Genomic DNA, 13,367 nt, shown 5'->3' on the forward strand with positions numbered 1-13,367 from the left:
GTGTTGACTCGTGTGTGTAGATGGGGAGACACGTGGCTGCCTAGTCACACGTGCACTAGATCGCTTGCAATAGGTGTAATAGTACTCCGGTTCTGAACCCGGAATTTCCCATACCAGACACCTGGATGGGCTATTCTACAGTTTCTTATCTCTGCGACAGCCAACCGCAACAGGAAGTGACGCACAACGTGAGCTAAAACGGAAAGCCGCCGAACGTGCCGACACTCTATCGCTATGGAAACGGGACGTCACCGCGACGTCAGGCGGAGGCGGAGCCGCTATGTCGGCCGCGAGGTTACTCTCTCGCCTAGCCGGGCCGCTTTGCCTCAGGCGGCCCTTCTCCCCATTCCGCGTCTTAGCTAGCTGTACTTGGAGCCATGAGCCTCCCAGGCCGCTCGGGCAGAAGACGCGGCCCCTCGGGACTTTATCGGCGGCGGGTTTGGTGCGAGCGGCCCCCGGGCCGGCTCAGCCCTACCTGCGCCTCATGAGGCTGGACAAGCCTATTGGTGAGTCTGCTTGTCAATAATCGGGCAGCCTCTTAGTCTCCGCCCCTCTTTTTGTTTTGAAGAGGGCGGGAAGTCGCGGGGCGCTTTTGATTGGCCGATTCTGACCCTGTTGAACTTCCCTGGGTTCACTTGCTGTCAAGTGCAAACGTGTCTAGGAGGGGGGCCTGTTGCTATCCGGATGAAGGCACGACGTTTAGTCGTGTCCGACTCTTCGTGACCCCATGGACCAGAGCACGCCAGGCCCTCCTGTCTTCCACTGCCTCCCGCAGTTTGGTCAGATTCATGCTGGTAGCTTCAAGAACACTATCCAACCATCTCATTCTCTGCCGTCCCCTTCTCCTTGTGCCCTCCATCTTTCCCAACATCAGGGTCTTTTCCAGGGAGTCTTCTCTTCTCATGAGGTGGCCAAAGTATTGGAGCCTCAGCTTCAGGATCTGTCCTTCCAGTGAGCACTCAGGGCTGATTTCCTTCAGAATGGAGAGGTTTGATCTTCTTGCAGTCCATGGGACTCTCAAGAGTCTCCTCCAGCACCATAATTCAAAAGCATCAATTCTTCAGCGACCAGCCTTCTTTATGGTCCAGCTCTCACTTCCATACATCACTACTAGGAAAACCGTAGCTTTAACTATATGGACCTTTGCTGGCAAGGTGATGTCTCTGCTTTTTAAGATGCTGTCTAGGCACGTTTGCATGAGAATAAATTCGGTTGCACTTAGAGGGGCTTCCTTCTGAGCAAACACGTGCAGGATTGTGCTGGGCTGTGCATCTTTGCAAGGGGCGCGGATCCTGTCGCTATACAAAGGAGGTTCTTCTTGCCACAGTCCCCTTTCTAACTTCCTCTCAGAGTAAACGGCTTTGGGTGAATTATCACAACTATTATCTTGCAAATTATGCTGCAGAGTTGAGCTCTACTCTTTTCTTTGTGAATGAACCTTGATCGCTTGCCTCTCTTGTAAGCGGAGTGGCCACGTGATTCGCGATTCGCGTTAGGGAAGGTTAGGAATCAGCAATGGGTAAGGGCTGTACAGTAGTAGCTCAGGGATAGAGCACCATGTTTTGCATGCCTGAGATTCCAGGTTCAGTCCTTGGTGTCTCCAAATAAAGCTGTGAAAGGCTTGTGTCTGAAACACTGGGGAGCTGCTGCTCAATACACCAATGGTCTTACTTGGTAAAAGGCAGCTTTGTACCCCTCTGTTTGATAGTATATATGTTAATCTGAACATTCAAGAGGGAGTGGGATTGTGCCTGCTGACTGCCCTGTATGTTCGTATGCCTACAAACTGCACATGTTCTTTTACATTACCAAATGAAGTAAATAGGACATGGGGAGAGCAGATACAAACTCACTCCTCTCTTAACATTGCGTTTAAGTGAACTGTGACTAGCGCAGCAGTTTTTGCATTGAACCTTTCGGTTCTCCCCTTGTTGCTTTAATTACAGCCCTGAGAGAAGCGTAAGAACTTAAATGTGTGTGTCTTTTTTTTTTGGCAAATACTACTCTGCTTGATTGCCCATCCATATTTAACATGTCCCTGTTTGTGATTCTCTTTAGTTACATGTTTACATGCCCCATACATAAAGCTGATTTGAAGGTATATCTAGGATTGTCTGCTTGAAAAAGCTGCGCCTCTGCCTTTGACAGTAGCTTGATGTATAGATGTTAGCAGCAGATAATGTCTAGCTGCATGTTGAGAGATGTTAAAGTTTTATTTGTGCACATCAAGACACTGTAGAAGCTTGCACAAGAGCAGTCTGGGTTTCCCCCCCCCCCCCTATTTAGCTGACAACCTTAGAGATAACTCCTTTTTTCTTGTGGGGAAATTAAACTGTTGTCGATTTGTAACGCAGGAAACCAAGAAGAAAGGTGCAAGAGATCTGCTCTCAGCCCTTGTAGATAAGAAGGCTCTTTATACCTTACTTCCCAGTTCTGTGCCCCTTACTTCCTCTTGCATTTCCACAGTGATCATGTGTGGTCAGGAATGAGGCTTCCATAATTACATAGGAATTTAATTATAAGTAAACAACAACAGCAATTCTAAAGGGCCATTGATGGCAGATAGATTTGTTCATCCCTAGCTAGATGACAATGCTCAAGGGGCCTGGATTTGGTGTGAAACCTCTAAATTATGTTATTAAAATGTGGGAATGTAACCTTCAGAACAAAGAAACAGAATGCAGAAGTAATCTCTTCAATCCTGCAATTCCATAAGTTGTTGAAATTTCTTCAGTGCAAATGCAGAGCTATCCTGTCTTCAGAAGCTTCCACGTTTACTTCAACGAAAGTGGCAGTTCTGCACATGCCCACCAAAGCAATGCATGGAAGAAACTGCTCCTCCGCTAAGACGAATGAGGATGGTTTGTCATGATAAGAGATGTGTATTTAAGGTGTTCCTTATGCTCTGAACAGGGACACGGGTGGCGCTGTGGGTTAAACCACATAGTAAACAATGAGGTCAGGAAAATGAAATGTAGAAAATTACCAATGTGGTAGTTAGATTTTTAGCTGTGGGTGTACAGTAACAAACATGCTGCTAACACAGGCATCCTGGCACAGTAAGTCAATTAACACATGTAGTGTTAATTCTGTAAGTGTCAGCACTGAACCTGTTGATGTATTGCAATTCATCGGTTTTGTGAAGCAATCTCCCCTTAAAATTCCTCTGTTCCCATTTGGCCACCTTAAGGTTATAGTGTGTCCTGTGAGATTAAAATTTCCTCATGGGTTTTTCAGTATTGCAATTTATGTTTATATTCTTTTGCATATTTTATTTGTCCTAGTTATTGTTTTCAGAAGCTTTGCATTCACCCAGATGAGTCAATGCCAATCAAGAAGAACATACAGTATATGTACAGTATATTTATCCATCACTAATTCCTACCCTAATTTATATTTTTAGGGACGTGGCTGCTGTACCTACCCTGCACTTGGAGTATAGCCCTTGCAGCAGAACCAGGCTGTCTGCCGGCGTGGGACATGCTGTTACTCTTTGGCGCTGGCGCAGTCCTGATGCGTGGAGCAGGCTGCACAATCAATGACATGTGGGATCAAGACTATGACAAAAAGGTAGAGAGGACTTGAAAAGAGCAGGCAGGCTCATAATGTTTGCTAAGTAAGTAAATTGCCTTTTTGTAAAGCAAGTCCCACCCGCAAGATATTCTCATTGAAGACTGTATGCGGGCTTCCTAGGCTTTAAATACCTAAGATGCACCTGATTTTGTACTGAAATATGTTAGCACAGTGCATCTCAAATTAAGGGGCCGGTCTGAGTTGCTGAGACTGGAAAGCACTGTCCCTTAATGTCACCCTTGTGAAGAGAAACTTAAAAATTGCCTTCACCTCCAGGATCTCTCTCAGTCTCTGCTCTGTTGTCAGTGCATATCACCAGCAATGTGTCAGCCAGCTTGATGGGCTGCGCCAGGTAGATTGAGGTTCAGTGTGAGTAAACATGCACAGCACACCATGGTGGCTCTATGATGCTTCTTCACCTAGAACCGCATTGTGTTCACTGGTACTTAGTCCCCCTGGCCTTCGTGGCATATACACGCCCTCTGGTGAATAGGAGGGTGCGATGCACCAAAGGCGATGACTAAATATGGTGCGTGACTAAAACCTAAATTTTCTGGCTTGGGAACAGTATGTATATATGATTATATAATTCAATCATTGAAATACTCTTCTGTGCTTAGGTTACAAGAACAGCAAGCCGACCACTGGCCGCTGGAGAGATTTCAAATTTTCAGTCCCTTGTTTTTCTGGGAGGACAGCTGAGCTTGGCTTTATGCATCCTATTATGTTTAAATTATTACAGGTAAGTTAGACAGGAGCTGTTGATTGCTTCGGCCATTTCTTACAAAGCTTGCTTTCATGGATGTGCTTTCTTTTCTTTTTTTATAATAATTTTTATTAATTTTAACATATAAATTAGAATACATACCACAAAACTTCACCACTTATACAATCGTTTTTTAGACTTCCATCAGCACCTCTGATGATCCACCGTTTTAACCACTTCTTATGCATTCCTTAAATTCATATTGCCTTTAATTATCTTAACTAACCATCCTCCCCTTTATCCATTTTTGCAATAGTTCCAATAATTCACCTTACAAAACGTCTTGCAAACCTACAAACGTAGTCTGATCATCACAATTACTTTTCAAATAATCTGTAAATTTACACCAGTCTTCTGTGAATTTCTGGTCCCGCAGATTTCGAATCCTTCCTGTTAGTTTATCTAATTCTGCATGGTCCATTAATTTCATCCTCCATTCTTCTTTCGTCAGTAATTCTTCTTGCTTCCATTTTTGTGCCAATAATATTCTTGCTGCCTTCATGGATGTGCTTTCTGGAGCCATTCTTATGGAGACATAAACATGGAAAGTGTTACATAATAATTGATAAAGTAGTTTTTTTAATGGAGAGGCGTGGTTCACGACGTCTGTTGTTACGAGGCTAGGAGTAAGTAATGAAAATGTTCTGTTCAGAACCATTAATTGAGAAGGAATTGCTATGGCCTTAATTAATCCTGACTTCAGTGTATTTCAAATGTGAATTGTTGCAATGATAGAAGTAGGTTGGGGTAGAATACAAATGCAACTTCTTAATGCTCTTTCCACTTCCAATGGTTGGCCCAATGGTTGCCATCAATTTGATTTGAATTACTTTTATAATGTAATGAAATGATTTTAGAATGTTGTACTAATTTATTGTTGTTAGCCGTCCTGAGCCTGGCTTCGGCTGGGGAGGGCGGGATATAAATAAAATTTATTATTATTATTATTATTATTATTATTATTATTATTATTGTTATTCTTCTTCTTATTATTATTCCTTTGCAGTATTGCTCTGGGAGCTGCTTCTTTATCTCTTGTGGTGACTTATCCACTTATGAAGAGAATAACTTACTGGCCACAGCTGTTCTTGGGTGAGCTCACAAGTTGCTTTTTCTTTCAGATGGGGTTTGTACTGGCTTAACTCTACACTGGATTGTGGTCAGACTGTTCAGTGTATCGTATTGTTTGCCAGAATTGACTAGATTTGTTCTGAGCAAGCATTCTTCATTTTCCTTCATCGCAACATGAGAGTTAATGAGCACCAGCCTCTTGTATAACTTTTCCCTGCTCTCTGTCCAGTTCTGAAGTGTTCAAAGTCTGAATTACCTGATTTAAAAAAACTTTGCCGTGGGCAATACTTAAACGTTAGCCAAATAACAAGCTTTGTTTCTGTATGTTTATTAGCTCTTACTGATTTATAACAATTGTGAAGACACAGTTTCATTCATAATAATAGTTATAGGTAGGTAGCCGTGTTGGTCTGCCGTAGTCGAAACAAACAAACAAAATTCCTTCCAGTAGCCCCTTAGAGACCAACTAAGTTTGTTATTGGTATGAGCTTTCGTGTGCATGCAGGGTATCTGAAGAAGTGTGCATGTACACGAAAGCTCATACCAATAACAAACTTAGTTGGTCTTTAAGGTGCTATTGGAAGGAATTTTTTTTTATTCATAATAATGTAAGTATTGATATTTGGCCCTTTAACAACATTCTCAGTGTGGCTTACAAAATCAGAATGTCAAAATGATTAAAATACATATATCAAATAAAACAGCTATTACAATAAAAGCGGTATAACATAACCTGGTGGGGATAAAAATATAATGCTGAAGTCTCTGCACTAAAATGATATCAAAGTAGGTGCCAAGTGAGCTGGTCTGGGGGCAGTATTCCACAGCTGAGGAGCCACTACAAAAACAGCTCCCTCCCACCACAGTTCACCTGATAGGAGCATTCCAGAAAGGACCTCAAAGTAAGATCTTAAAAGTCTGGGTAGCCATACATGGAGAGAGTCTTTTGTAAGGAGGGAAGCTAATATTTGCATGTTTAGTTTGGCTAGCAAAGTTCAAATGAATGGGTGGAAACCAGTTGTGCTTTGAGTAGATAGACCTACTGAAAGTAATTGGAGTTGAGTTAGTCTGACTTCTCCCATTGCTTCCAGTGGATCTACTCTAAGCACAACTAAGGCTTAGTAGTATTAGTATTGAAGTATTAGCCCCACTTATCTATGAGTAAGTATTGAAGTATTGAAATATTAGTATTTTTTAATAGTATTGAAATATTAGTATTTACTATATTAGTATTTACTATTACTATTTACTAGTATTGAAATATTAGTATTGAAGTATTAGCCCCACTTATCTATGAATAAGCCCTATTTAATTAAAAAGGGCTCGCTTCTGAGTATTGTGTTATTAGTCTCCACCTGACCTAGCATGTGAAAACAGTATGGTAATTTGATAGTAATACCTAATGAGTTCAGATGTTTCAAATGAACACTGGAAAGATGGGAAGCTGCAATGTGAATCAATATAATTGAAATATTTTAATTATTTCCCTTCTTAATTTCTTTACTGGCATTTGATTTAAAGGGCTGGAAACAAAGGAACTAGTGCGGCATGCCAAACTTGTAAGGCGCATCCAGTTGGATTTCTGAATTCTTTTTAATTTGAACAGCAGGTCACTATGCTACACTGGAAACCTGTTTTGAAATTCTGGTCATTCAAAGGCAGTATTGCGGGTTGGCGAAATACTGTTTAAGAAGCAGACGTTTGAAGGATGTCTTGGCTCCCAGAATTACAAGAGGAGTTATTTGAATCTTGGCATTTGAGATCCTCCTCAGAATCCCTTCTCTGGGGTTTTCCTTCTGTCTGATTTATCAGGGGGCTACCAGGGAGGAGCTTTTGCAGTATTGATGCCCTGGCCTTAGAATGCTCTACCCCAAAAGCTTTCCTGGTGCCCAGTCCAATGTTTTTCTGGAGCCAGGCAAATACCTTTTTTCTTTTCTGAAGCCTTTTATTTTATTTTATTTTATTTTAATCTGTTTTATACTGGCATTTTAGTTGCCTCTAACCAAGTCATACTTGCAGTGAACCCCCTGAAGTCTTAAGTTGACTGACTTAAGTTCATTGATATCAGTAGGTCTATTCTGTGTACGACTACCAGCACAATCCTAACACTGTCTGCTTAGAAGTAAGACCAATTTAATTCAATGGGACTTTCTCCCAGGTAAGTGAGGATAGGGCCTGTAGCCCTAGAGCTGATGTGTTTTACCTTATGTTTATGTAGTTTAAAATATTTTATTCTAAACCTGATAATATGCTTGAGTGGCAGTCTATAAATCTTAGTGATATATAAATAACAGCTGAAAGAAATACTGTGGCGCCTACCTTTTGTTACGAGGTATTCTCAGGTTATGCATTGTTCAATAAATTCAGTATATACTTTGAGCCCGAGTCTTCTTGCCCAGCTAATGTCTTTTAATTTTTCCAAAAACCCAGCTAATGTCTTTGGGTAAGATGCTGAACTTAAGGCTGCAGTACTTAAGATCTGGGAGTAAAGCCCATTGAAGCCTGTCATACTTACTTCTGAGTATAGGATTTCATTTTTCTAATCTATTCACTCTTCTATCACAGTTCCCTCCCCCCATTTCATTTATATTCCCTGCATATGTCTTTTAATAAACATTATGCCAGCAGGTTGATCAGATGCGAGCGAAGGCAGGACTCCTGTCTCTCTGGAAGAGGGAGTGTTTGGCAAGTGCAATTTTTCCATCGTTATGGCTTGTATAATGAGCCAGGTGTCATTGCCAAAATTTCCAGTGCTGCATAACCACCCTGCCCTCCTTTTTGTGTGGCCACTAACAGTGAATAGAACAGATGGAATGAGATTAGCTTTCTGCCATGAATAAAAACAGTGTTGACCAATGGGACGGGCAGACTTTAAGCGATACTTTTTTTCCTTGGGAGCTGCCTGACTCACTTCCGTAGAATACAATAAAAGAAATAGTACTATTCTTTCACAGAGTCTCGTTGTTTAATCTGTTTATGAACTGGAGTCCCTTTCTTCCTGCCAAGTCAGTGTATTTTGTACGAAAATATAATCTTGTGCTGGAAACATGGGAAGCCCTGCGTTCCTATTCCTCCACATCAAAACAAAGATAAACAAAACCAATCCGTTTCGCTTGAAATCTGTTTATCTTTTTGTCTACTCTTTGTAAGGAGGGGATCAGAGCCTATGGTATTAGCCAGGATGGGCTGAAGAACCCACAAGAATGTGCCACCTTTCTGGCAGGTTCGTGTTCCCACCCATTCTCTCACTGTTGATGGCGATGCAGATCTTACACGGTCAGGGGGACGGTGCCTGGTTTTCTCCCTTGCATTAGTATTAGTGCGCACACTTTGTGGTCAATTGACTCTCTTTGGGTTGAAAACTCTGATGCCAGTAAAGTCTGGGGCTAGCTGGCTTATTTTGGCAAAAGCCATAATCATTTCCAACAAAGCTCATGCTCCATCTGCAGTCAGCCAGTTTCTCTTAAGTCGCCTACAGAACTTGTTACTTTTTTCTTGCTCCAGACTAACACGGCTACTATTCTGGGATTGTGATTTCTTTTTGATCAGCCAGTCATTTTCATGGTGGTTTTTGTACTGCTTTTATTGCATTTTATATTTTATTGTATACATTGCTGTACATCACCATGTTACATTGTATGAATTGGCAGTGTAGAAATACTTTTGTAAGTAAAATAAAACTGTTTGGCCGAGTGTTGAATCATTCTGAAAACAAAGTCCTATCGGGGTGCCTCACAAGAATGTTGAATCTCATTGCAAATGAACGAGCAAGATATTTCTGAAAAATAGATAGAGACTATTGCTGCATTTGAGACTCTTTGTTTTAGTTTTTGTCATATCTCTTTCAGGCCTGACCTTCAACTGGGGAGCCTTACTTGGGTGGTCAGCTGTCCAAGGCTCTTGTGACTGGTCAGTTTGCTTGCCCCTGTATTTCTCAGGAGTTTGCTGGACATTAATGTACGACACTATTTATGCTCATCAGGTATATACCCTTCCTGTTCCTTAATAAGGAGGCTTTGGAAATTAGGGACTGGTGCTGAGTGGTTTTGATGGATTATGGGGTGATGGATACCAAAGCAGGTTTTAAACTGTGCATGCTTGTTTGAACAACTCCTTATTTGTTAATAGTTTCTTTGTTCTCATTGTTGATGTTTTTATGGCGGTTATTGTGACTTGCCCTTATCAACCCTGTTGGGGTACAAAAGCAGGTTGTAAATGAACAAAATGAACGATTTCAGTGTCCATGGAGGTTTGGAATATTTGCTTATAAATTTACATGCTTGTTTTTGGTTTTCATAATAGCTAGGCAGCTGCTGATTCCACAGTTTAGGAATGATTAATCAGAATATCCAAAAATGATCAGAATATCCAAAAATAATAACACCAAGGCTTCAGGTGCATTTATCTTCAGCAACCTTGATAAAAGAAGTCAGTCTTGTATTACTATTATTTCCATATTACATATGAGAGGCTAAGGTTGAGAGAGGGCTACTTGCATAAGGCTGCTCAGCAAGTAGTTCTGAGCTTTGAATGGGGAACACCTTAATTTGTAGCTCATGCTCTTAACTACTTGGTAGTGGCTCATGTTCTAGCATTCTCGTATATCCTTTTCCTCTACACTCTGTTGTCTTTCAGGAAATATTTTACTCTCATTTGGTTCAAAATGTGTGGGTTAACATCTCCCTCTACATCAAATCGAGGGAAATCAATAGAAATTCTTATACAGCAAGAATTAAATAAAACTCTTTAAAAGCTAAATGAAAGATAAGATAAGATAAATTTATTGTCATTGTCCGTATATACACAGTATACACAACAACGAAAATCAAACACCCACCCAAAGACCGGGTTCACATACACATTTGCACGTATCTCCAACACTCTCATCCTATTCAGACATAATCTATAAAAACATATCATACTCCAGAATGTAACATAACCTATTAAAGGCATAACATAACCTAAAACCCTGTCTCATTCCTTCCTACTCCCTGCTTGCTATTTCTTGCAACTGGCCCTGAGATCATTATTTAGTGCAATCAGAGCTCTTGTATAGAAACTATTCAGAAGGCGTGTGGTTCGTGTTTTCATTGTCCTACAGAGTAAACAGAGTACAGAAAACAGAGTACATTGTCCTACAGAAAACAGAGTAAAACTTGGTGCCATAGATAAAACTGAGCAGTGCACACAAAGAGAAAAGTTTCAGGATTTAGGAATAAGACTCCAGGAAACTTTGTGTAGCCATATATACCTGAAGAGGCATTCAGAGCTGACTACTTTCTCTACCACATGAACCATCCAGGGGAAGATATTCCAAAGGATGGATAAAGTACCACTGATAAAGTCCATTTCCGTGCAATCACCAAGAGGCAGCCATGAAACTTGGTCTGTACGAGGGGAGGCGGTCTGTTAAGTACCTTTGACCAAAGTTCTTATTATCAACCTCAAAACCTTGAACCTGATTCAGCAACTGATAAACACCTTCCCATTTGTGCCAAGGGGTTGTGGTTTGGTTGGTGTTTTCTCTCCAGCTCTCTGGCCTTCTTATTGCTGGGTTAGGTCTCTAACCAGGATCAACATGCTCACAGGCTCTTCTTACAAAGACCACTTCCACGTAAAATCACCATCCTTCCCTGTCTAAGTCTATGAAATGCCACATGACTGGTCTTTTCATTAACAACTCCTTCCCTTGTAGGATAAAAGAGATGATCTTGCCATAGGTGTGAAATCTACAGCACTCCGGTTCAATGAAAACACAAAGCCATGGCTCAGTGCTTTCAGCACCATCATGCTTTCGGGACTTACTGCCGCAGGAATGCATTGTGATCAGACTTTTCCATACTATGTCGCTGTGACTGTGGCAGGCATCCACTTGGCTCAGCAGGTTAGATCCCATATTGTGTTGCTCTTTATGTGGAAGCTTGAAATAGATGGATGCTTTAGCAGCTTGGCTTCAGTTCTTAACCTGCTGAAGCACCCGCTCTGTCTTGTATCCACTAAAGATATTTCTTGCCTTGCTAGGTATACAATGACGTTTTTAACAGGGAGGGGATGGTGATGGTGATGATGATGATGGCGATAATACCGTATTGGCCCAAATATAAGCCACACTTTTTTTTCCAAATTCCGACTCTGAAAAGTTAAAGTACGACTTATATTCGCGACCTTAAGATCTTGCTGCTGAAACAGCTGCCCACAAGGGCCGTTGGGGGTGCGGGACAACGGCGCCTATCCTGACCTCGGCTCCCGAACTGCCAGAAAGAAGGGGGAAGTGAGGAAAAGTGGGACAGCTCCCACCCCCAGGAAGCAGCACGGGGCATTGGCGCACCACCCGCCCGCCTCCCCCAAGCCGTCGGAGGGAAAAGGGGGAGGCCGCTGGCAAAGCAGTTACTGTATTCGGCATCGGATGACCACATGGGCTTCAGTGGTGAGAGAGTTCTTGTTTGGGACGGGTGCTTGTTGACCCCCTTTTGATTCCCGTCCCCAGCCCTCCCTGGGCAAGCCTTGTTTGTGTGTTTCTCGTTGTGTGATTGTGCTTCATTGGGTGGGTGCCTTTCGAAATCCCCCCCCCTCCAGTTTTAAGGGAGCAGCTTATATTCGGGTATTGTCTTTTTTCCACCTCCCCCTCCAATTTTAAAAGAGCGGTTTATATTCGAGTGCGGCTTAAATTTGGACCAATACGGTATTATTTATATGCTGCCCATCTGACTGGGTTGCCCCAGCCGCCCTGGGCAGCTTCCAGCAAAATATAAAAACACAATAAAACATTGGATATCTAGAAGAGAGAAGTTGGTAAAGCACAGCAAAACTTGGGGAGGAGAAAGTCATGAATAGCATTTTTATAAAGCAGGTGAATTTATGGCAGTCCAGGAAAAAACTTGGAAGCAAAAAAGTTATCGTAAGAAGAAGAGGGAACTGAGTAAAGGGTATTGATTTGGCGAATTATAAGTGTGAATTACAGTACACTAATATTGATATCCCCCTTCCTTCTCCAGATATACACTTTGGATATTCACAAGCCTGAAGATTGCTGGAAAAAGTTCTCTTCTAACCGCACAGTAGGACTCATACTTTTCATAGGGATTGTTCTTGGAAACTTACAGAAAAGGAAAAATACAGAAGCAACAATGAAAACGTTAGATAGTACAGAAGAAAATAAAGTTGTTTTACAGAAAGGAAATGAACACAACTAAAAAAAAAAATTACATGATTTCAGCTAGTGCTGTATTTAAAATACTTTATTGATGAGACATTTTTTTAAAAAACGTGTATCTTTATTATGTGTAAACTTCTCACTGCCAGTATACAGCTGTGGCAATAAATCAGCTATATTTGATTGCTTCCTGTCGAAACTTTAGGAGGAAGCACTCGCAGAAGTTTACAACTGAACTTCAACATTGTAAAATTGTACTGGGTGTGAGAACTCTTATGGATATAGGCCTACTGTAAATAAGAACTGTGACTCATGAAATAGTGTGATTCATGAAATTCTTCATTTGTGTAAAATAGTTCTATTTTTAGATATCCAAAACCAAACTATAAAGGGACTTTTGTCAAGGTGATGTTCAGTTCTGTGGTGTTCTCATTTAAAATGTTTTGAGCATACTACACTTTTATATACCTGGCTGGTTGCTGCTCTTTCTTTTGAAAAGGCTGGTTCTCTGGTTGCAGATATACTGCACACTGATCTGTCATCTTCTTTCTGACAGAGGCCAGCCATTCCAGAGGGGCAGGGGGAAACTGCAGCCTTCAGTGTTTGATAAGAATGGCTGTTCAAAACTTGTCTCATTAAATAGGATGTCCTTGACAACATCAAGCTGTGCTTTCAGGGTGGCAAGCAGAGGTGCCTGTCATCCAGCTGTGCAAACTGATGTGAGCCTCTAAAGCAGGATGGTTCTGACAGCCACTACATAGCCATAGGAAGCCCTAAAAGTGTCGTTGTTCTAGGTGCTTCACA

General features: G+C 41.6%; 1 protein-coding gene across 1 annotated transcript; it reads left to right on the forward strand.

Moving 5' to 3' along the window:
* The first annotated feature begins 229 nt into the window (after window positions 1-229).
* Window positions 230-12,972, forward strand: COQ2 (coenzyme Q2, polyprenyltransferase). The gene is made up of 7 exons (XM_081021250.1): window positions 230-506; window positions 3,404-3,570; window positions 4,194-4,315; window positions 5,346-5,431; window positions 9,259-9,392; window positions 11,106-11,294; window positions 12,406-12,972. Exons 1-7 carry the CDS (start codon window positions 281-283, stop codon window positions 12,601-12,603), a joined length of 1,122 nt encoding a protein of 373 aa, XP_080877376.1. The 5' UTR covers window positions 230-280; the 3' UTR covers window positions 12,604-12,972.
* Window positions 12,973-13,367: the final 395 nt, after the last annotated feature.

Source organism: Podarcis pityusensis (assembly GCF_964106645.2).
Source record: "Podarcis pityusensis genome assembly, chromosome: 9".
NCBI classification, from domain to species: Eukaryota; Metazoa; Chordata; class Lepidosauria; order Squamata; family Lacertidae; genus Podarcis; species Podarcis pityusensis.